The sequence below is a fragment of the Accipiter gentilis genome, chromosome 22, assembly GCF_929443795.1.
Source record: "Accipiter gentilis chromosome 22, bAccGen1.1, whole genome shotgun sequence".
Lineage (NCBI taxonomy): Eukaryota > Metazoa > Chordata > Aves > Accipitriformes > Accipitridae > Astur > Astur gentilis.
In genome coordinates this window covers 4,863,462-4,888,867 of record NC_064901.1, presented here as the reverse complement: position 1 = coordinate 4,888,867, position 25,406 = coordinate 4,863,462, and the positions used below count along the sequence as shown (strand labels likewise).

General features: G+C 39.1%; 1 protein-coding gene across 2 annotated transcripts in view; it reads left to right on the top strand.

Moving 5' to 3' along the window:
- Window positions 1-25,406, top strand: part of MIPOL1 (mirror-image polydactyly 1) — a 199,061-nt gene that overhangs the window by 135,073 nt on the left and 38,582 nt on the right. For both annotated transcript variants that reach the window (XM_049825953.1, XM_049825955.1), the window contains one exon: window positions 10,053-10,147. In XM_049825953.1, the coding sequence (XP_049681910.1) occupies window positions 10,053-10,147 (95 nt within the window). The remainder of the gene's footprint in view (window positions 1-10,052; window positions 10,148-25,406) is intronic.

The window sequence follows — 25,406 nt, the reverse complement described above, 5'->3', positions numbered from 1 at the left end:
GTTCCCTGGCATGGTTTAAACCTGCTCTCCCAGACATTGCCTTTGAATGATCCTATGTACCAGGGCCTATTCCCCTTTGACAATCCGATGTTAGAAACCCTTCCTTTTAGGGGTGAACAGAAGAGAGCTTTTGACATGGTAACACAAGGCAGGTCATGCCAGTAGATCTCAAGGCTGAAGCATAGTTTCTGGCTGGTTCTTTTTAGCAATAGAGAGGTGACTGCTGTGGTCAGTTTGGGGTCTGTTAGCAGATCCTGAAAATGTACCAGAGAGCGAGCCCTGAAAGCACACAGAGTTTCTGGCTGCAGCACAGATAAAACATGTCTGACTGTAACACAAACTTTCTTCTGTTCTTCTGCCAGTTCAGTTCCGCCCTGAACTGGATAGGACACTTTTGGGGCTCAGGGGAACGTTGTTTTTATTGAATAGGGTCTTTGTTTCCGCAAAGCTTCTGAGACAACATTACAACACTACCTTTTGGTTCCTGTGCTGACAACTTGCTGTTTGTGGCAGATACTGACTTGATATCGTAAGTGGCCAAAGTCATTTGCGTGGACAACGGGTTTATCGTGGGTGCTGACATTTAAAGCTTTCCCAGAGTAATCTGCCAGTAGGTCTCAGACACCACATGGAAGGCTTCTTCAGCTCACTCCAGCCTACATGGTTGTTTCCTTCTTGATTTCCCATAAGGACGTTGCCAGTGAAGTTTCTTATAAAGTGTAATAGTCTTCGTGGTGTGTGTGAAGCAAGTCAGGTCTCACAGTTGAGGGAAACAAGTCTGTTATTAAAGTAGATCAGAGAGTTTTTTTCTTCTTTGTTTTAAGCTTATATTTGATAACCTGGTCTGCCTTAGAAGGGAGGTGTCTGTTTTGTAGTCCAGTTACCTATGCAGCTGTGAAGGGGGACATAAGAAGGCTTCCTCAGATAAACACTATACACCATGCCCAAAACAATGTGCTTTATTTTCCCTTCAGATAAGTTTCTCTGTATTTCTGTTGTCTTTCCATTATTTATTTGAAACTGCATTTTTCCAGCTAATTTTTAGATTAGAAATTAAGTCTGTGATGTCGCCGAGGCCAAACCTGAATTACAGAACACGGAGAAATGTGCCCTTTCCACATGCCCACAGCTGAAAGCAGTCTTCAATCTGAGAAGTAAAGGAATTAACTTTTGTTATTATCATATAGATTCTAAAGCCGTAGCTACTATGCAAAAATAACTGTTGTGAGTGGCTTTTTACTTCTCTATTAAAACAAAGTCTTCATTTGTTTTCTTTTGATTTTCTTTTCACAGTGTGCATCATGGTTTAATAGTGCCTAAGCTATCTACCTATTATATATGGAGCCCTAACTACTTGCTGCTTTAAAGCACCTCCAGCTTGTGTTCTTAATAAAATCCCTTCTACTAAAAGGTCAGCATCTCTGCACATGACATTATTTACGTGCAAAGCCCAATGCAGTTATGAATGTGTATTTTAGAGCTGTCATCCTTGAAAGTTTTCAGGAATCTTTTTGTTGTCACTAAGGTTATATCTTACCTGAAATAACCTTTGCGGTATCTGTAGGTGGTTATCCATATGCACATAGTAGGCATGTATGATGGTATCTCTGGGGTTTTTAGCGATGTACTCAAACAAATGGAAACCATAAATGAAATCTTGGCCCTGGAAAGTCAATTACAGTTTTGGGTCAACCTCTCAGGGGCAGAATTCCAAATGAATCTTCCTCACTCCATGAATCAGTTTTTACAATAAAATGGTTCCATGTATTAGTCTCACATACTCATCACATGCCTTGGATTGTCCTTTGAATAGCTAATTTCCCCTACAATTTTAATATACCATATATTGCTTGGAAGAAGTGTAGGATATTACAAAATAATACTGCAGATGATGAAGAAACTTTGTATCAACATCATATATGAGGGTAGATGAGCAAATTCTTAATTCTCACTGAAAAATATCGTGAGCATTTCATATAGACACTTTCTTGCATAATGTGATAACAGACTGAATCTGCCCGTAATATGTGCTCATTTGGGCACATCATTAGGTAAAAGAGTAAACTGCTTGTCAAAATCTGCTGGTACAGTGCACTTCCCAGTGTGATGTGACCATGCAGTACAACAATGAGGCATTCAAATCTCAGGCATAATGGTTCAACTGGTATTACTTTAAGATAATTAGTAGATATTAAGTTTGCTCTTATTGTAATAAAATGAACCAGATATGTACCTATTCTGGGCAAAAATGCTGTTGGATCCTTTCATTTTCTATGACAGAGCAGTAAAAGGCTATTTGGTGATTTATTTTTTTTTTCCCCTGATTGCATAATCTGCATATTTGTTGTGGTCTGTTGCTGTCATCCCAGTCACAACAGGATTTCTCAGAAATGAATGACCGTATAAGCAATATTCATATGGTATGATCATGTATTCTTCCTGAGGAATTTGTTGTTGTGATGAAGACAAGAGTCTGAACCTCAGATAGTGACATCTTTTTACAAGTCTTCTGAAAAGCTCCCTAAAAATATTAAGTCAGGGATAGCATAAAGACTGAGTTGGGGAAGGTGGCATTAGGTAGACTTGCAGCACAACACTTCTTGAAAATGACAATTCCATTTTGGAATAAAAGCGAGAGTATGGGATTACCATTTTTAATTCCAATAAGAGAAAACATTAAGACATGCTTTGTAAAGTAACTGAAAAAGATTCACCCATACATGCTAAAAAGCCATTGTTGATGCATTTGCATCCTATATGTGAAAACCCTGACTTCAGCTCCCTGATCCAAGTTGGGCACCCTCAAACATTTCGATGGCTGGGCTGTGGAGTTAGTCTCCTTTCCCATGGTGCATCTTCTGTCTGGATCTGCTTTTCGCATACTTAGCATTTTAATAAAAAATTATTTGTGCCAGTCGCAGAGAGAGGACATAGACCAATGGAAGTCACCAGAAACGTGGGTAATTCACATGACTTCAGAGCAGGGAAGTATGAGTCTGCCATTTCCAGAATGAGTTAATGCAAGAGACTGGGACTTAACATTAGGTTTCTGCATCTAAAACTAATAACCTAATCACATGGCTGGGGAGGGGTTCTCTATTCTGTCAGAAATTCTGCCTGACATTCCTCAGAAATATTTTCATCTATACCAATGCATTTTCACAGGGCATTATTGTTCCAGTGAAACAATGCTTTTTATTAAAAAAAAAAAAAAAATTTCATTAACTGATATTTATTCTGACCAACAATAGCATTAGATTGTAGAGTAAAATCTTATTATGGTTAATTGTTTGATCCTGATGCAAACTCATAAAGGTCATGTTTGCTGTTGAGATCCCATTCCTTTGTGCCCAGAGGGAATGTCAACCTGGGTGTAGCTGTGGTGGTGTGTTGGGGGAAGCTGTAGCTTAAAGGCTGTTAGAGTTCCCACCACCGCCACTGTTACCCTGAAATTCACACACAAAAACAACCCTCAGGGTAGTTTGCTAGCTGTACTGATCCTCCACAGCAGTGCAGATCCATCAGGGATCAGTAATACAGTTGCTTGATTTACTCTTAAGTAAAGATAGGTTTAGGAAAAACTATTTCCATTAGAAAACAATGTGTTGAGAAATATCTTTTCATGCACTTCTAATGATTTCCATTAGTATTCCAAACTTTTCCAACTCAAGTTTATCTCCCAGAAGTGTTATTTGGTGAATTTTTGAAACTACATTTCAAACTTCAAAAATTCCACTTGAAGTTTTAATTTTACATTTTAAATTTGGATTTATTATTGATAATTATGTGGTTTATTATGTGTCAATAATTTATAACATTACTACAGTACAGTTCTAATTTTCACTTTTCATTTTTAAAACCATCAAGGGCAGCTGATGCTTAAATGGAAGTTGAAACATTTTTATCTAATTTTCTAGGTCAACGTGTTCCCTGTTCGTATTGTAATACTGTAAACAGTTTGACACGTTAGCACTGTGATTTAAAGAACAAGGCGATCACTTAGTGTATTACTAGAGTGCTAGGCGTTTTCAGTCCCTTCCTGTTAGCTGGAGTCTTTTTCTTGACCCTGAAAACCTCTGATCCCCTAATTAATAAGACAAGTGCTTATATTCTTTTCTAGATCAATGTGTCACCTGCTTCTGTTGTTGGTGGAACAGTTTGATATGTTGACACTTTGATATAGAAACTAAGATGAGCTGTTGTAATCTGCACTAAGTAGCAGCTGCTAATGTAAAAATAACAGAATAGTTAGAAGTTGGATGTTATAATGTGTCACAACATGACCTGCTCTATCACACAGTACGTACTCCTCTTATTGAGATGATGTGTAAAATGTAAAAGCATTAAAAATAGTGTAACATAAAAATAATTCTTCAATGGTTTGAAAACATTTTTCCAGATTTTTTTTCTTGCTTATTCATTCTAATTCAGAATGAAAGAAACTTTTGTTCTCCCTCCCAGTCTCCTGCTGCCCTGAGAAGACACCTGACCTGTTACTGTCCGGCTAGCCTGCTAATATCAGCAGAAACATACTTCTGTCCCACGAGAAATGGGAGCAATTCTCAGTTGTGCATTTGTGGCTAGATTCCATTTCAGATGCCAGATAACATAGGACCAAAGGAGCAGAAAGACATCTTATTGCCATCTTTCCCCATTATACAGCTCTGCCAAGTGTAAATGGTTGAGTCCATAAATTGCAGAAACGACCTTTGAGACTCTCCAGACTTCTCATCCAGCCTTCTCATCCAGCCTTCTTCTAATCCATAGGAATATCCTGGATCAGTAGAAAGCAAGCTGTTGGTAGCAACTATTACCGAGTTAAGGAATGCTTGCATGTTGACGAATATCTCAGTCAAGCTGGGTGAAAATGCTTTGGGTGGGAAGGGTGTCAGTTCTAACTGGGTTAATTATAGTCTCAATAAGAATAAAGTAAGAATAAGTCTTCTACAAGAAGAATTCTTATTAAGCAAGAAAGTTACGTCTTAGAAAACAGGAGATATAGAGACAAATGAAAATTGCCAGAGCTGTTTAGCTAAATCAGCCCTTGGAAAGGAAATTAGAATGAACAATAGTGGAACGACTGAAATGAAAACAAGGAAAGAGGAAATGTGCCACCGCTCTGAGCATGGCATGGAGATCAAGGATAATCCGGATTAGGTCCAAAAGTGTGTGATGTTGTTTTTTTTTCTCTTAGCATTGGGCAATGATGATGTCAACTATGAGGACAGGGGTTAAGAAAAGTGAATGTATGGAAATGGAGCACATCATAGCTGTTCAATAGATTATTGTGCTCAGATTGGGATAATGGATGGTTTCTATCCCCAGTTCTGAAAGAGCTGGTACCTGAAATTGCAGGAATGATTGTAAAGTTCTTTACTAAATCCTATGAGGCTGTGTACAGTGTAATATGACAAGGAATTAGCAGAGGCAGCATCTATATTCAGAAGGGCAAAAAACATAATTCTGATAATTGTAGACCAGTTAGTCTCTTTTGTGAGGCTTCAGAGTAAATTTGGAAGGAAAATGTTTTTAAAGCATCAACAATGGATTGAAGTACAACTTTCACCCAAGTAAGATCATGCAAGAATTCTTCTTTGGTATGATAACTGGTTATTTAGACAATGAAACTTGTAAAATATAAGCTGACACATAAGCTTATATGTGGTGCCATATGGAAAATTATTAATTATGGTGGAGAATGTGTATATTATTATTTTACAAGCAGGCACAAGCTTAATGTGGGAAATGCTGCTTGCTGTTAACTGGGTTCACCTAGCATCTCTTGTTTGGAAGGATGGGCATGTTGAGCTCATGTCTGTCTGCAAAATGTCATGTACCCATGAAAGAGATGAGGGATTAGTCAAAGGCAATAAGGAACTAGTTAGCAGGAAGGCAACAGCAAACAGCTTTGAAAGGAGAAACGTTAAGGTCCAAGGATTTCACTAGTGGAATTTCTCTCCAATTTCTCACCAATTGGTGCTGAACCAGTTTTCTTTAATGCTGTCTTTGAGAACCTTTGGCATGAAGAGCAGCAGCGTACCAACGAAATTGCTTGATGACACAGAGCTGGGATATGTTATTAATACAAAGTGGAGATATTATTGATACAAAGCAAGTTCAAGCTATCTTGCAGAAAGATTGGAATGGCCTCAAGCCCTGGAAAAATAAAAGCAGTGGGGTGGAATTCAGCGGTACCAAGTGTAAGGTAACATCGTTTCAGGATGAATAAAAATTTCCACTGTTAGCCGGGTAATACCAGCGGGCAGGAGAACAGACAGGTACCAGAGTGTGACTGTGAGCAAAATGGATGCAAGAATGTATCAGGTAGGGTGTTTCCACTGGAGTTAGGAGGTACTGCTAGCAAAGTACTGATGAGAGATGGGTTTGAATTGATCGGAATGGAGAGCCTGCTTACTGAGAGGTAACAGAAAAGGTTGTTTAGCCTGTGTAAGGAAGGAGAAATATATCTTCTCCATAAATATACATAGGTGGAAATATATATGCTCTCTATAAATACATGAGAAAAAAAAATCAGTAAAAAGATAAAGCTATGAAGCTTTGTTACTCAAGTTCATTGAATGTTTTTTTCCTTCTGCTGGATGTTGAAAAGCATTATAAAAAACATCTCTCACCCACAGGGAACCTGACAGCATAGGATGCTGTCTGTTCTTTCAATTTAGATTAGAGTTGAGGGTGCTCATGTTTGCCCTATAGGAATTAGGAAAAGATAAAAACTAGTTTTACACTGTTTTCCTTTGCTTAAGTCTTGTGTTTTTCCAGCCTTTGGGTTAACAAAGCACATAGCATTGTTCATTTAAATATTTTGAAACAAAAGCAACAGCAAAAGGATCAGTAATGATATTTTCTTAGTCAAGATTGGCTATTTTAAGTTTGATAGGTAGCAATTAGCTTTTAGATTTAATGGGAAAATTTAAATTTTCAACAAGTAACTGTTTGCTAAAATGCAAAATGGGAAAAGTGTAGAAATGAGAATTCTCTTTTACAGAAAAGTGGGGGGGGGGGGGGGACGGGGGACACAAAGAAGGGGGAAGGATCTATCCACATTAAACCAAATATGAAAGTGCAGGAACTTGTGTGCAAAACAAAATTGTGAGAAAGAGACCGTATCCCGGTGATCAGAATACCCTTTCACGGTTAAACAGGAACTTCACTGAGGGTGACCGCTATACCAAAGTGGTGACCGACCTTACCTCTAAATTGACCTTTTTAGGGAAAACCTCCACCAGAGGAACCTGAGTGCAATTCTTTTTCTTCTTGTTGCTCCTTCTTTTACCCCATCTTCCAAAAAATTATAATCAAAACTGATCTATTTCTGTGAAGAGTTCTGATTTCCACAGCTTGACATTTTCCAAAGGAATAATATTTTGTTAAAAAGTTCCCAAGCAGCTATTGTTATTAGTAGAGGTGAGCTCATGTAGGATTTTTGCCATGTGCACTATGGATGGATTTCAATAGACATTATAGGAGTCTTCCAAATGTTTTATAGTAGTGCAGGCACCGTTATTTTAGTTAGCAATTTAATTTTGTTTTGGGCACTGGTTTGCTTTCTTTCTTCTAGTCTAGGATGTCTAGGAAGGCATCTCTCTTTTGGAAGGATGTTTGAGTCATTTATTTGTGTTTACCACTCTTCAGGCCTGTAAATGATGGTTTGTTTTGTTGCACGGCTGCATGCTGTGCACAAAAACTCTTGTGCTAGAATTTTCGTTGGTCTCATGCAGCTCCCTAGTATCAACTCCACTACATGCTACTGAGGAGGTTAGCAAATGTCTACTTTTCTTCCTTTCAGTTTTTGTAGCTGTTTTTTGTTAAATCCAAAGCACTTGATTCTGCTGTTATTTTTACTGGTGCAAACCCAGATGCAAACCAACTCAAATTAATGCAGTTTTCTCTGCTGAAAAACTGTCATAAATAAGAGTTTTCAGGCTGTAATGCCTTCTGACTTTTGTCCTGAAAAGCAAGTGGAACACTAGGTGTATTTTTTATGATAGCTCTCCAAAGAGACTAGCCGTTAATCTCTCCGTGAGTAGGCGTGTCAGCTGCAAACATTTCCTTCAGTCTACCATTTCAATCACACTTCACAGTACACTGAAAATTGGCAAGGATGTTAATTATTGGCCTCTAGAACAAACCACCTACTTTGATTCAAGCGTGTTTTCCAATTTTTAAGAATGTTGTTTCACCTACAGAACAGTATAATTACAGAAAATAGCTTGGTTTGGCTAACATCCTTGTGTTCTGTGAGTTCTGCTTGCAAGGCAGCAAGCAGCACTGGGCAAGAGGCTCACCTGCAGAGGATTTTAACCTCTTGCTGACAGGAGTTAGGGCTTGCCAGCATCCAGTACATTGTTTTCAGTATCAGAAGCTCTAAAACACTGTCACTCAGAGGTTAAACATTAACGCTTTTTGCTTTCAAAGCTGAAGGAACCCTCCGTATAGTAAGTTGGTTTTTATTTTCCAGGGAACTTCCTGTTAAAAGTTTATGAATGTCTGTTACAGGAGCAATTACAGCGGTGGGTCCTGTACCCAGGCAATGCAAAACCATGGGTGCGACATGACACACGGAGCAGTACGGTGCGGAGACTTGTTGTGTAGCTGCATTTGTGCAATGCGGTGTTTAATAAAATTCGCCAGGAGTCGGCCATGTATCCAGGACGTGATTAATCAACCAGGAGAATAAATTGCCCATAGATGACTGGGAGTTGACAGTAAACAGTAAAACACCTGCCTTGAAGACCTACAGTTTTAATAGACAAACAGGAAACAGAAGCAAGTGGGAGCTCTGTTTAAGGAGAGAGATTTTGAGGCATGCAGGCAGTCGTTCATGATTATACAGCGAGTTTGGCAGAGCTAGAGGCTGAGCTCTGTGCGTTTCCCTTCATGTGTTTGTAGCTCCTGTAGCAGGTCTTTAATTTACAAAGAAACTTTTCTGCAACGCTGTCCTGAAGAGTTGGCAGAATCCGCAGTCAGCGTTTCTCACACATGTGCCTCTTGGTTTGGGGCTCTACAATTTGTACAATTAATAACTTACTCCATGAATTAAAAACATTGGAAAGCAGCCCAATGCTCAGGCTCATGTGTCAAAGAATTGCTGTGCAAGCCCGGTCTTACTTGTTGTTACAACAATTATTCATCCGCTGATTTTAAGATAATTTATATGGTACCTGGGCCCTCAAGGGAGTCCTGCAGTGCTATTGAAACTGGACATTTTTAAATTAATGGTGATTAAGCTATAGAGCCATATTAAATATAGCTGAGTACTTATTTCTCCTACCTCCTCTTTAACTCTAAGGCCATGTCGGGGCTGGCTACCTTCCTGACTTACAAGCCACATGCTGCAATTTCCATAATGGCTGTGAGTCACAAGCCCTTCACAGGCTGGTGTGAATAAACAACGGGAGAGGGGACATCCGGGAAGGTTCACAGGTGGGAGATGACAGCGATCGCTCAGGGATTCCCTCACTCCGCTATAAGCCAGATCCTGGGTGAGAACGCACCCAGACCCCGGAGCGAGCCGGCAGTGCTGGTCTCAGCAGTCCCTGCTGGCTCGTTGCCTGCCGCTGCTCAGGGCGCGGGTTCTCCGGCAGCTCTCCTGCCCCTCACATCAGCCAGTGCCTCCCACCACAGGAGCCGCGCTTAACAGCCGGAGGGCCACGTGCAGACCAAGAGCCGTGCATCGGTAGTTTACGGCTGAGAGCCTTGCTTCACTCTCTATGTGTCGGTCAACAGTTTTGCCCTATAGGAACGTTATATTGACGTGAAATATGTTTGCTGACAAACACTTGCCTGAACTGAAGAGGTCTTAACTTGGCAAACATCGTTCTGCTGGGGAAAAAAAATAGAAACCATTGCAATGCTACAACAAGAAAGTGTTTTTCATAAGAATTAAATAGGCAGCGTTACAAAACAGTATAACTTTGTATGTGTAATTATAACAAAGCGTGGCTGAAATGAAGGCGCAAAGGATTGTTACGTTTTCAAAGCAATATGGATATTCTGAATAAATTGCTTATCATATGTTTATCATTTCACAGGCAGAATTGATAGCCTTGCAACAAGACAAAGAGGCTGCTTTTCAACAGTGCAAAAAATTAGAAGAAGAAATCCAGACATTGCGTGTTTATTACAGGTAAAATAATTAATACTAATATAAATCAGTGACTCATAGGAGAAATTTTCTGTACTGTGTCTGACTGAGTGAGGAAATGGCCTTATCAAATAGGTATTTGTTGGAAATGTGAATACATCAATGAATCAAGGCCTGCGTTTCTGCTTTACTGCTCACCAACCATCTCTTTGAAATTCAAGCCCTTTTCTTATAGCCTAAATTTTCTGTTGGTTTCTTCTAAGGGAAGGGGAAGGTTGCTGGCAGTTGATTCTCATAAAAATGAGAAAGCTGTGTTATAGTGATGCGCTCACTTAAAAACACGAGGACAAAAGAGCCAGTTGACATAAGCACTTGCTTCTTCCCTGGTTGTTTGCACATACCTAACTTAATCAACATAGATTTTAAAATAATAAAATCTGTAATTCTAAACGGTTTTCTTTTTCAGCCCCAATATAATATGTGTGTTTTAATTCCTTATGTTCTGTAGCAGTATGTAGAATGAGGGAAATAGCCATTTTCTCATTAATTTAGGTGGGCTGCACTGAACATTTGCATGGATCAGTAGGTTTTAGTCCCTAAGGAAAAGCTCTGTGTGGTCCAGTGAAGGAGTTAGGTTGTTTTATGGAGTGATGTGGGGTTATAGCTCTCATTTCATCCTGACCTCTTGTGTGAGAGGGGATACAGAGCTGCCAGCAGGTTAAAGGCAGGAGAATTGGCATCAACACAGCAGAAAATTGTGAATCTGAAGGCTGAATGTCTGTGATGAGGGATGTGGGCTGCAGAGGTAAATAATAAATGTAGTGTGAATATTATGTTCATTGGGAATAAAGAGGACTAGTTAGTTATGACTAAAAAGCATTTGCAGTAGCAAAAAACTATGTATGTTTTCAGTGTTTCAGCATTTACAAGTGAAAAATACTCGGGTTTCTAGAGGTTTTTTGAGTTTCCCCCTCTCATTAAGTTTATTAAAACCTTGGAGGGAAGTTTCAAAAACAACTTTTGTTCCTAAATCTCATAGGCATTTATTTAAAGCCTGTTAATAGTGCATAGAAACCCCAAGCAATTTGTGATTATTGCTTTTAATGAACTTGGTCAGCATTTAGTGCTGTGAACAAATTATGGTATGATTTACCAAGCTAGAAAGAATTTATTGTAGTACCCTTATTACTCACTGAAATGGGTTTTGTAGAATAATTTTAAAACTGAAATGCAATTTTTGTATTGATATTTCAGAAATTAAGAGTTTGCTTGTGTTTGTCTCTGCACATTGCAGGAGATTCTTCAATGACTTTTGAGTTATATTTTTGACATAGTGTATCAAGTTTGCACTAATATATAGCATTCAACAATCTGAAAAATGTTAACAATAATGCCTTGCAGGAATCACCATTAGAACGTACCATGTTGTTAACTTACAGCCTTTAATTTGAACAGGCAGAATTTCCCTGTACGTTTGATGATGGCATTTGCAGGGTTTAGCCATTAGGTGTGGAAATGCTCATCTGAATATCCCCTGGGGCAAAAACTATTGTATCACTACTAAGTTATGCAAGTTACATACTAATTTAGAACATTAGAAGTGAAAGATTTTATCTCCTCCCTCACTGTCCTTGGAGGATGTTTTTCTTCTAATGCATTCTGAAGGGGACCCTCAGAGTCACATGGTTGTGTGTCACAGAGATTGAATGATGTTAGAAGGGAGCTCTGGAGGTCATCTTGTCCAACCCCCCTGCTCCAGCAGGACCACCAAGAGCAGTTGCCCAGGACCACATCCAGAAGGGTTTTTGAATATCTCCTTGGATGAAGACTCCACAGCCTCTCTGTGTAGAGACACTGAGCATACAGAGACGTGGCTAGAAAAGCCAAAGGCCACCTGGAATTGAACCTGGTGAGGGGTGTAAAAGGCAACAAGAAGGACTCCTATAAGTGCATAAGTAGCAATGTTTGAGGTCTCAGGCCTATCTTTTGCCTTGGTTATAAATTAATCCATGATGAGGATTCTTATGAACAACTTAACATTTTGATTGCAGTTTCCCTTATGTTACGTGAACATCTGCAGCCTCTGTCATCCAATAGAGTGGCAGTACTTTGAACACATGCCAAATGAGAGGATGAAGAAAAGAACGTATGTCACGTGTGCATAAAGCTGTGGGGACTGTATTAGGCCAAGGGTGGGATGGCCACAATAATCATGAATGACAAAGCAGAGAGTACTTTTCTCAGGCCATCCCAAATGAGTGAAAATGTATCTGGAAGCTAGTTAAGGAATGCTTATTTAGATGTCTGCTGGGTCTTTTTATTTCATTTTACTGTTTGACATGCTGTGATAGTCTAGAGTAAGCACTGAGAAGTGTTTTTCAGACACCCTGTTTTGGACTGAGGTGGAAGTTTGGTGCATTGATCCAAGTGAGTTAGCTAGATGATTTGCTGTTCAAGATTACATTTCCGTGGAGTTATTTCTCTTTTGGACTTCAGAGCTCCCCAGTGAGCAAAATATAGGCTTCTGCACATGCGCCACTCCTCATCTGAACTGTGGAGCTGCAATGAGACACGTTATTACGCAGGGTGCACATTTCCTTCACCTACTGTTCTCTCATCCCTGTGCCAGCTTCTCACACCTTCTTTTGTCTCTGTCTGCCAGCATGACAGTGGCTTGGGAATTTTGGCTCCATTTGGTGCCTTCTCTTTCTGCTCTTAGATCTTCCTTGGCCTTAGAAAAAGCATTTTGCCATGCTTTTTTTCTTTGTTTCTTTTTTTAACTGAGACTTCTGCATCATCCTTTAACTTAGGAGAAACAAGTTTAAGAAAAACCCAAATACTAGAGGCTAATGTTAAAGAGTACAAAGGACACCTAAAGGCATGCCTTAATGCTCAACCACATCTTAGGGGTTTGCTCATAAAAGTAATGACTGTGTGCATATATTAACAATTTTTGAATGCATACATGTGTAAACAGTAACGTTAAAATGTATTTTGATACTGATCTGTCTTTCACAAACATTAGTATAATCCAGAAAAAGCCAAATATCATTTTATTGTACAAGATCAGGGAAGAGATATTTAGGTCCCAAATATCTGTATGTGTGAACGTGCAACTCTATGCATACACAGGCATTTTCAAAGCAAGGAAACAAGTGGAGACTTTCAGGAAAAAAAAAAAAAGTCCCCTTTTTTTTCTCCAGGAGAAAGATTCCTGGTATCTAGAATACTACAGCCAGTTTGGGGTCCTCAGTAAAAGTAAGACATCTATAAATTGGAGCAAGTTTGACAGCGGGCCACCAGTATGCTGAGGAAGCTGTAGCATTTACACTGTAAATAGAGACTGAGGGTACTGCTCTTGTTCAGCCTGGAGGAAAAAAAAAAATTCTTTCTTTGGTGTCTTCAGGGAGACCTAACAGCAGCCTGACAATGTCTATGAGGAGGTTATCGAGAAAGACAGGCTCTTCACAGTGCTGCGTGACAAGAGGGTGAGAGACAATAGACTCAAATTGAAACAAGAGAGTTTCAGACTGGTTATAAGGGAAAACTTTTTCACCATGAGGGCTGTCCATCATTGGAACAGGTTGCCCAGAGGAGTTTTGCCATCTCCATCCTTGGAGATTTCCAGTGCCTGACTTGATAAAGTCATGAGTAACCTGGTCTGATCTCATAGTTGATATCACTTTGAGAGGGAGGTTGGTTGGACTAGAGACATCCAGTGGTCACTTCCAACCTGAATTATTCTACAATTCTGTGATCTGGTAGCTGCTGCTGTTTGAAGCCATTCAATTTTCTTCTCCACCTGTGAAAGAAGTCTGTATTGTAAACCATACTTCTTTGCAGATGAAATGGAAAGTGAATCCTAGCTGAAACCAGCGTTTCGTGGAAGGCCTGAAAGACCCAAACCAAAATTAAAATGAGCTTTTGGGGATTAAATGATGGAACATTGATTTCCACCTGAATTTTGACTTTCTGAAAAGAAAGCACATCCCAGAACAATACCAGCCTTCTTTAAAAGCAGAGAGAAGTGAAAAGGAGGAAAAAGAAAAGGAGGAAGAATCTAGTTCAGATACAGAAGGGAGAGGAAATTGGCTCCGAATAAAGTTGGGCAGGTTCTCTGCTTCCGATTGTTCTTGTTGTTTCTCTATCATGTCTCAAAAGGAAAATTATGTTTTCTGGATAGTAACCCAAAATTACATATCAGAAATGAAAATTTGCATAACAGTTAGGAGCAGTATAGAGTTTCTAGCTTACTAATATAATAGTTTCAACACAGTACTCTTTAAGCTAGGGATTAATGCAAATCATAGATCCTCAGTGTCCAAAGAAGGCTATATCCAAATAATCAGTTTTGAAGTATGTGGGAGTGTTAATCCCACTACCTCTTTCTCACATAGCTCTGTTGTTTGAACATCATCACAGGTTTTTTATTTGCATATTTTTCAGTTATGTGGTCTGTCCATTTTTATAATCAGTTTCCTTCTATTTTAATAATGCTTCCAAAGTGTACTCCTCCTACATGTTAAAATGCTGACATAGACATATGCTATTGCACACTGCTCATTTTTCACATATTACCTAAAACAGCACAGCTGTGTATGAGAACTATTTCTCTATATAGGGAAGTACATATATATTTTCCCGATTATTTTTATTTTAAAGTCTACAGTATTTCACTGAAAAGCTCTGTCACCAGGAGTTTTCACAGACAAATAATTTGAACAAATTTTAACTAGTACAGCAAAAGGTACACCACTAACATGTCAACCCTATTGCAAAGAAAGATAAGACAGCAAAATAAAAATACAATACTATCCTTACTTAAAAGTATGTTTTTGATAGGTTTCATATTGGGATCAGGTGCACTGAAGGACAATTCAATAAAATTATTGGTTACTCTCCAGCTGTGTAAGATATATACATCTGCATTAGTTCACACACCTTTGAATGAAGCTGCTGAGGATAAGAATTGGTATGTTCAGGCTCTAAGGTAAAATTTAGGCATGCTTTTAGTAAGTTTCAGTAGTTATTTCAATGGCAATGTAAGAGGTTCCTCTGTGATTTAATCAAGTTCTCTAAAAGCCATGTATTTGCCAAGTCTGATGTTGACAAGGGAGGAGGGACAGTGAAAACTTTTTGCAAAAAATCTTTATGCAAAGGTTCTTCCAATCTGCTGTTGAAACATGTGAGGTGCAGAAGTAGCTGCAGGCTGGAAGTCATAATGGGAAGAAACTTACATTTATCTCAGCAAATTTCCTAATGAACAGGCATTTGAAAAAACTTGCAATGTTAAAATAAAATTTAATTTAGAATTATTTTTTACTGTCCTGAAGTTGAGAAGGAGATCTGAGAGAAAGATAATAGCATGGAGAGACAGAGTTTTAATGCCAGATGAATGTCACAGTCCCAGCAGTTGCACGTTGCATGGAAGGATGGGAGAAAAAGATGGCTTATTTTACAGTTATGTGGTGGTTTTCAATAATGAAATAGAAGAGTAACTTCAGTGAGACCGCTTGTACTAGTAAGTACTATGACCTGAAATAAATATTTTTAGAATCAAACTTTCAATTAATACGGATAGCTTCTCTGTCAGCTTTTGCTCCTTGTTTTCTTTGCTCCTCAACTGTTTTATTGCTTCCTAACCAGTTGTATCACTTTTATAAGTTACAAACTGCTGAAGAAGTTTAACAAAATTTCAATCTAAAAGTTTCAATGCTCGTGATACTTCAATCAAATTGGAATTGATGTTTAAGTGACACAAGCAAACAGTCTAAATAAGAATTGTTTTTGTGGAGCTCCATATATTTTTCCCATGAAGTCTCTTGCAAAATGATGTGGAGGTTCATCTTTTTAAAGACCTAAATTGATAGACATGAAAGAGAAGAGAATCAAGAAGGTTTTTTATGATTTCCTCAAATCACAGGGACAATCTCAATTTTAATTTTAATTACAGAACTAAATCACCCTGTAACAGGAGAAATAGATGATGAAGAAAGATGCTTTGCAAGGCATTATTTGCAGTCCTGGGAAAAAAAGGCTGTTTTCTATTCAAGCTGTGAATACAGTGATGTGTGTTTCATTTACTTCCATTCTATAGTTTCATGGCTGATGTTCTGGAATGTAATACTCAGATGGTACCATTTCAACCATGCTCCATGGGCTCTGTGTGTGGATATATAATAGTGTAATTCTTGCTGTTAGACTGTTCCTCTCATTCCAGTTTTAAGGGCTATTAAAAACTATAAATTATTTTTACCTAATGTGTCAATATTCATCCTCTTCTTGTATTCTATGTGGTTCACAGCCACTGCAGTAGCAAATCAGAATACAACTGCCTAAATATTCAGTCTTCTGTTCTCTAACTGACCCCTGCTCAAACATTTCAGCCTGTTTGTTCTGCCATCTCTCAGTCTTTTTCAGAGATTTGTCCAGTCCAGATTTCTCTCAGGGGGACATGATGTGTAGCAGAAGGTTGGGCTGCTCTAACATCCAGCTTCCCAGTCCAAATGAACTGGAAACCCCTTACAGTGGGATTAGTGAGGCTGCAACCACTAGTGCAGAGTGGTGATCTTGGTCCTTCCTCTAAAGCAATAGCAGGACACCTTGAGCACCTGCCCCTGCAGTTTACATCCGAGAACTGGTCTTCGCATGACTGGGTTTTTATCTCGCTTTTTCAGTTATGGCCATTGACTCATTTTCCTGCTCTTTTCACCCTGTCTGCTCGCTGCTATTCTGGCAGTTGCTGTTGTTTCAGTATTAGTTGCTTTAGACATAGCATGGTATAATTACAGTCATTAAGAATGGCCAGATAATGATATCACTGCAAACCTACTGTTCTTTTTGCAGAATGATTTTGGGGAGATCAGGGAGAAGATGGCAGTTGTGTTTTAAATATTCTCTGTCCTTGCAGCAGTGACTTCTATTTTATCCAAGAGTTTCAGACATCAAACATAAATCTTGAGCTAATTAAATTTCCCGCTTCCAAGCAGAGGAGCGATTCTCTTTTATATCAGAGATGAGGTGCTTGCATCTATTATACAGTGGGAGACAGTGTGATATGTCTTCCTGTAAAGGACCCTAACCTACTCCAATTCGATACAGCCTAACATATGGAAAACAATGGCTCTGTAAGGGAACACTAAGGTTTTTGTTTGTCTTTCATTATTATAAAAAAACCCTCAGGTATTATCCAAACTATATTTCTTAATTTATTCTCTACATAGAAAGTCCTGCTGATTTCTGTGGGAGATTTAGGCCTGCAGAGAATGGAGATCTAGCCCTTGTTTGTGGTTTGGGTTTTTTTTTTTAATGTGCATGCTTTCTTCCTGTTTGTTTATTGAACTGAGTGCTGAAATTAGTCAAAAATGGGGGGCAAGGGGCTTTACTGTCTTTTAAATCAGATTAGGTAAAACCACACCTTCTCTGAACAACCCGTGGAGGTTTCAGTGAATTTTAGTCAATTTGTGGGAGCAAGGGGAGCCAACACCCTGGTAATTTGGACCTGGGATTTAGAATCTGCGGGTTCAAGCTTCTCCTCTGTTATTGTGCCACTTTGCAGTCGGGTGCTGCAACCCCGAAAGAATTGGAATTTTAGGTTGGCGGGTCTTTCTCACTCTGAAATCCCATAAGCATCTTCCCACTGGTAAGCGCCTCAGTCTTCTTTCGCCTTGTCTCCTTATTGCTTGTTAGTGTTACAGAAGATAAACGTCCAGGGTTTGGGGGCTGTTTCATGAACTGGATCAGCCAGCTGAAGGGGGAAAAACAGATCAGTAAGCTGCTCTGCTTTGGCAAAGCAGCTGCATGAAGTTTTACTGGCAGTACTGAGACGGCTGTATTTCACAGTGTCTTGGTGAAGGTGAGTGGTGGAGGCAGAGCCCTACCTTGTTATCCTTGTTATCCTTATGTATTTCACACTTTATTGGATTCATTATCCTCTCCCCCCTGCCCTGTTCCCAGACTTCTCGTTCTCTAGCCTGGAATTGATTATTGTCTCTCCTTCTACATTTGCTCTACTTTGTAGCAATAATAAGGTCAGAGAGACTGACTTTATAAATCAGTGGATAGGGAACTTTCTTGGGAGCGTGCATCTGTACTCCAGTTAATATTTGACCATTTCCACTAGAAGAGGGATGGTAGAGAGAGACTCCAGTATATACCATAGGCTTGGTGTTTATGGTGCCTGTTTGACAGGCAATGAAAAGGCAAAGCAGTATCTGAACCGGGGGGGGTGGGTGGGTGATTTCTTTTGCCTCCCAATGGAATATCTTAGCCATCAGAGAGAGTGCTCTCTGACCTTCCTCTGTCTCTCATTCATTTAGACACACACAAAAAATACTTTTGAATGTTTCTCTTTTTGTCCTGACATGATTTTGAAAATTTTCCCGTCTCACTGAGAAAAAAAAAATTGTAGCATGGAAAAACAATTTCCTACTCAGCTTCAGTGATTTATAAAAACTTTGAGGGAGAGGAAGCACTGAACTGTCACAGATCCCAGCTGCCTGGTAGAATAACAAGCCACCCCACACCATCCCTGCAACCAGCACGGAGGTGAATGTAGTACACTCATATTGCCTTGTGCTGCTGTTGACTCAGGCATGGATTGGTCTGACCTACATTTTATGAAATCTTTGTGCCTAATGTTTCCAGGGGCTGGCACTTGGCCTTCAGAGCTGCCTTGCCAATAAGAAACACTAAGCAGCAGGTCTGAGGAGGAACATGGGCAGCATGAATACGGACCGAAGTGCCTAACACGCTCTGTGATGCAGTTTTAATTTGTACTGTGTACTATGCTAATTTTGCTACTGCTTCTGTTATTGGGTGTGTTATACTGGCAAACTTTCTCAAGTCTTTAAGATTAGTTGAGGACCAACCAGTGACTTGTTGTGCCAAGCACATTAAAGCTAGAAGTACTCTGCAACTCTTTATACTGTATTTAATCAGACTTGAGCAGAGTTCTTCTGTACTTATATGCTGTCGTGGGGTAAAATGAACTAAAACAACGTTTACCTTGTCATTTTTGCTATGGTAGAGCTTTTCAGAGGAGTTTCTGCTCTTCTTAAAGAGGAGGGATTTGCTTGACAGAAAGGAATTCCTTGCCATCGGATGCTGATACGGTCTCACGACTCTGTATACATGGCCCTGCTAGCTCTCTGTTAGCAGCTCTGCTTCGCCGGGCTGATTCCTTCCCCTTCTCTTTTACCTTGGCTCTCTGTGGTTTTCTGTTATGACTTCCTTGGTTTCTCAGTGAGCTGAAAAGTCTAGGAAGTCTAATTTTGTTCTGTGCTTTTTGGAATAAGTACATAGCTTAGAGGCTTCTAGGAACTGTTTTTCAAATTTGTTAAAGCCTAATAAAATGGAGTTATTGGAAGGAAAGTTTAGAGTCTCTGGAAGAACTACCTGCGAACAACTGACTGACTGCTACTGATAGGTTGGAGTAGATTAGTAATACAAAATATTCTACTCCTGTAGAAATACTTGTAAAAATAGGACATTTGCAACAGTAGAGTTTATATCTATTCTGTGTAATGTAAGGAGACTCAAAAGAAACATTGGAAAATCTATAAAGACCATATGCAGGATTATGAAACCTGTTATCTGGTAGAAAGGGTATGTGACCAGAGGCTACATATTCTGATTCTGCCATTGAAATGCTGGATGAATATAGATGAATCTAAACTCTGCTTTGGCTGCTTTATTTGTATAAACTGAATAAGAAGTTTGACTGTTTTCCATAATACCTTTCGAGATCTATCACTATGAAAACACAGGTACACCTAATTTAAAACAAAGGATGAAAACAGATACAGGATAAGGAGCAGCCCTCTCTAGAGCAAGTTAAAGAAATACAGGAAAACTGTGCGTGTAATCAAAGCTGTTTGAAAGACAAATTTTCCCAAGAGAAGTTTGAAAGAAAATCTAAAACTGCAAAAAAAGAATTTGGCTTGCCCTATAAATATTGTATGAAAGGGAATTTCTTTTGTTATTAATATGATATTTAGGTATAAAGTAATAACATTGTCGTGGGACTTTTAAATGCCATTTCTTTTTTGTTGATTTTTCACAAGACATGTTTTTTTTATGTTAAAATGTCAATTCAATAATAAAAAATGGTCATTTTGATGTGTTTCAGTTCAGTTCTCTTCAGCTGAAGAACTGAAACAAAATAGCATTTCAAGTTGAAATGTCAAGGTGAAAGGAAAATTTTCACTTAGAAATTTGCCACAGGAAGCCAACATATTTTTTGTGTTGGAATTTACATCTCCCAATAAAAAAATATTTGTTTGGTGAGAAGACTTTCCACATGAGCAATTTTCAGCCAGTGCTAGACATAACATCGCTTTTCTTACTTTGAGCTTAACCCTGCTTTCAGTGGAGTCAATGGAAAACTTCTGTTAGGAAGGATCTAGCAATTCAAGTGGCAGAAGTCCTCAGCCTGTCACAGAACACAAGCCAGAGGACTACCCACCTGTTGTGTTTACAAAGAGAGAAGCTGAGTAAGGTATTTTCTTTATTCAGTTGCTTTTTTAAGTTAGAGCTTTTATTAAATTGCTACATGCATGTCATGCTGATGCCTTTTACTGGAAAATTTTCCAGTTTTACATTCCATCCACGAGCTGCTTTTCTAACTAGTGATAGAGGTCTTGTGTTTTGGAAGCTGAAGGTTTTTAACATTGTGTCCAGCATTGCATAATGATGTGTTACTCATCTGGTACAGGTAATTCTTCCAGCGTAGGTGTGAAGGCTGTCATTTTTAGAGAGGGTAGGGACTGACTTGGAAGCTTCAGCCACAGTTTTCCAGTGAAGAAGTGGGCCTGCTGGGATTTGCACAATTCTGAGCCTCTCAAATATTTGAGTAAAATGTAACATATTAGTAATAGTTTGCTTTTATAAGCTGCAGCTTGTATGGTCATGACAGGAAGGAGAACGAGCACAGAGCAACTTGGGTTTTTTCCTACCACCACCAAGAAAGCATCTAAGCAGCGGCATGGAGCTGCTCTCTCACTAGCAGAGAAGCTTTTCTGGCTGTGAGTTTGGAAGGAAAAGCCACAGGAGAGGGAGGGAGTTACGCTGAGTGAATCATCAGTGGTATATTTTCTTTGACAGCAAAGTGAGTTTAAAGAAGCTCTTCCCCAAGCTGTATCAAGTGATACAGATTAGAGTATGGCCACCCACAAATGTTTTCAGGAGCAACACAGAAGTGCTGTGTTTGTTTGTTTCTTTCACTTTCTTCACACTGCTAGCTAGTATGAAGGCTACTGAATTGAAAAAGACAACATTGCAGTGTGTGATAGTAAAATTTTCTTCTGGTGACTGGTGACTTGTGTCCTCAGTGAACAAGAGCCAAGAATCAGATCTCAGGAGGAGGAGAAACCTGCAAATCTTGTAACCTCAGGGTTGAACCTACTGAGGGTGCTGCTGATTGGAGCAAATAAAGTCATTGTCTACCACACATAATCCACCATTGTGTGTCTCCCATCATCAAGAGAGCTATATTTATGCAGGTTTTGACACTTTCTTCAGGCTGCTGCATTCATTTTTGAGAGAAATTTCTTGGCTCTGATAATTTAAGTAATTTTTCTTCATGCTCAACATTGTTGGTTCTTACAAGCTTTCAGGATTAATAATATGTGTCTGTACCGTTCAGTAGACACTGGGATGAAAACACGCATCACCACAAAATAAGCTTTGAGATGCCCAAATTGTTTCAAGAGTTAGAGAAGGAAATAATTATGGCAATTGTATAAAATTTGTTCATAAATGTTAACATAAAAGCTGTAACTGCAAGGGATCTCTCACTTTTCAATGTAAATTTGTAGTCAGTGCTGGCTAAACTAGACTTGTACGTGCAAACAGTATCTGCCCAACAGCCAATAGCCTAAACTATAAATTCAGTAGTTTATTTGGGATTTGTTTGCTTGTCTTCTGTATCTTTTTTTTAAAAACAAAGTAGTGAAAAAAAAGAAAGAGTGCTAATTTGTCTTTTGTGTTATTTATTTGTTATATATTTATTTTGTTAATATTTCTGGTGCTTGCAGCAGGAAAAGAAATCCTTTTATTTCATTTATCTATTCTTTTAAAATAACATGGTAAGACGTGTTGGGTAGAAACAAAGTGGAGTCACAGTTGGATATTACTGTTACAAGATAGGAGATGACAATGGTATCTTTTCAGTGTATCTGTTATCTGTGGTGTCGTTAAACCTAACGATGTGCTAAATAATAAAAGCAGCCTTATCGCATCGCAAGGCTTTGAATTGTCTTGAAGCTTCCATGCCTGTGGGTTCCCTTTGGCTTTTGGAAAGGGTTTGGAGTCAGAAGAAGCTGCAGTTCAGAGTGCGTTTATGCAATCAAAGCTCTTTAGACAGATGGCTGCTAGCACTCCAAAATGATTAAAATATGTTCCAAGCAACATCAGTCTGTGGGCTTGGGGACCCAGCCTTTCATTAGTCAATAAAGGGTCTTGCGTTCTTGAAAATGAAATCTTTAAAAGCTAATAAGGCTGCTGGTTTGCTCTGAGCTCTTTCTTTGGATTTGCAGTTGTGGATTGGGCTTGGGCCAGTATCTGTCCAATAATACAAGGCTTTAAAAAGAAAAAAAAAGTGGTTACAAGAGGCCTCCCAGCAGATCTGCCTGTTAAACAGTGTGGCCAAAATTTTCAGTCTTGGATACATAAGTTTAGGCACCTGAGTTTGCGCTTAGGGAGCTGGGAAGGGATCTGCAAGTGCTCCTTTGGAAAGCCAGTCACTCACTGGAGCATGGTTTAACTATAGGCACCAAAGTTTGATCATTTTGACCTGTACTATTTTATTTTTAAATCCCTATGGATTGACCCAGGAGCATCTCTAGAATACTTACAGGGTACCATAAGCAAGATCATTAAGCAAGTTTTCCAGAGCTTCTAGAAATCGGTAATATTACTTACAGCGTTCCTGAGTGTTGTCAGTGCTTGCCAAATATGAATGTGCCATAGTATAGTTTGGTGTTACAGTGCAGTTGGGTTTATTCTCTTGTCTACACCCAGCTTGTAAGAGGTAGCAAATGGGGGCTGGTGCAGATGTGAGGTGTCTGTAACCTCTGCATGTCTCTGTGAGGGCAGCAGCAATAAACATCTGTTTAAGAAGATGTTAGCAAGTTCAAGCCTTCTGTTTCTTTTTTCTTCTTTCTCTGACAGAGGAAAAACAGCTCTCACAATTTGTAAACCTCTGAACTCGAAGTGTTCTTGCCCCGTAGACTCTTTCCACACAAGTCTCAAAATCTGAAGATATGCAAATTCTCTCAAAAATGCCTCAAAGTTTAGCCAACTGCTGTAGAATGTATTGTAAAACAGATCAGAGTTTTGACATACACCAACAGAAGAAAAGCAAGTCATGGTGATCCCATTAGCTCAATGTGATCCCATTAGCCAAATTGTTCAGCCTCTCTTCTTTCACCTTGGGAACAGCTCTCGCATTCCTTTTGTCAGGAATGGGGCTGGCAACTGAAGTTCTTCCCCCCACGCACCATAGTTACTCGGAGAATGTCATACTCCATTTCTCTTTCCTGTAGTCTCCCTCTGAAGGCTTGCCTGTGCTTCAGCTTGAACAGCCAGTGAATTTTACTCATCATAAACATAGGCAGGATGTTACTGTCTTTCGATAAATGTAAATCAGATTCTGGATTCTGGTTATTCTGGTGAGCTGATTTTTGTTTTTATTTGTTGTAAAATAACTGGTTTATGTGTCCCAAAGTTTCTTGTCCACTATCTAAACAATCCTTTCATCTGCTCTGCCCTTACATATCACATCTGAACTGGGTCTCATTCTCCCTAGCTCTAGGCGTAGGTTTTTAACTATGAACTCATTTTCCCCAGAGTAGGCAAAACAAGACAAAGGTCTACACTAAAAGCTCAGGACGTAGTGAGCATGCCTGTTTCTGTTAGTGTCTCCGTTTCTGGAGTTCCTTGTGAACAGATACATTTACCTCGGACTTAAGAGTTCTCCCATTGATTTAAGTGTGCTCTGAAGTGGTCCTGTTACTTTATCTCTGTTACTGTTCTGCCTCTTAAAATTTAGGGAGTTGACCTAATCACCTAAATGAGTCAGAACTTCAGGGTAAGGAGATGCATAACATAAGTGTTATGATTTTAGATCATGAAGAACTAGCACTAGGAAAGGAAACTATAAAGAATATATTCACAGTATCTTGGGAGCAGACAGAATTTCTCTCCATAGGAATTATGTCTCTCTTTGTACCTCCTAAGGTACCAAACTTCATATTAATCACTCTTCCATCTACTCCAGGGAATCACGTAAAGACTTTTATTAAGCAAGCTAACATCCTACATAGCCTGTGTCACTTCTGTTTTGGTTCATTTTCCTGAGCTCTTCAGAAGGTCCATTTCCAACAATGCTTGTAACAAGAAAGTGATGCAGAATGCTCCATCCATATACTCAGGTCTGAGGTTTCCAGAGAACCAAGCAGGACTTCAAGTGACATGAGTCTGGAGAAGTAGATGATTTTATACATGCTGCTAAAGTTGTTGTGGGGGCTTCTGCTTTGAATATTCTGATTTGTCATTGTTTTCATCTGGAGTTGCAAGTCCCTAAAACTTGTAAACACCAAGTCCTAATGGTCTCCGTTTGGGGAGTGGAAATGAAGGGCCTCTTTTGGAATGTTTCTTTGCCTCTTGATTCCCGTAGCTGTAAGGTGTGAATAGTGCTACTCATGCATTTTTTGGAAAATACATTGATTTAAGTTTTCTTTATTAGATTCTGCTAAACATTAAATGGGGTAAACCTAAATTTATCACAGTAGCTATTGTATTGCAGTAGTCCTTCTGAAATGCAAGTACAAAACTGCCTTTTCCAGACGAACCATATACTGTGAGTGCCCCATTAATACATTTAATGTTTAATGACCAACTGTTTCTCCTGCTTCCTCAAAATTACTGTAGTTACTATTCCAAGGAGAGAAAGTAGCTTTTTATTCTGGAGAAGACTGTGGCATTCATTGCTTTGAGTGAGAAGGTAATCTCAAACAGTTCATAATATTTCCTCTACTAAAAGGCAGCAAGAAATTGGAAACCTTTGAAATAAGGATGAGGCTGCAAGAAAGAAAAGAAGTATCTGCTTTCCAGGTAGGTGAGTCCAGTTGTTGTATTAGTTCGGGTGACAGGTTGTTTGGGGTGGGTTTTGGTCAAATTAATGAAAATATATATATAATTTCATTGTAGAAATGTTGCAGAGTTCCTTCTTTCTGTTTGTAACAGTGCAGCTTTTATGACTGGGGGGGAAAAACCTGGTTTAGCGAAGGAGGTGTTGAGC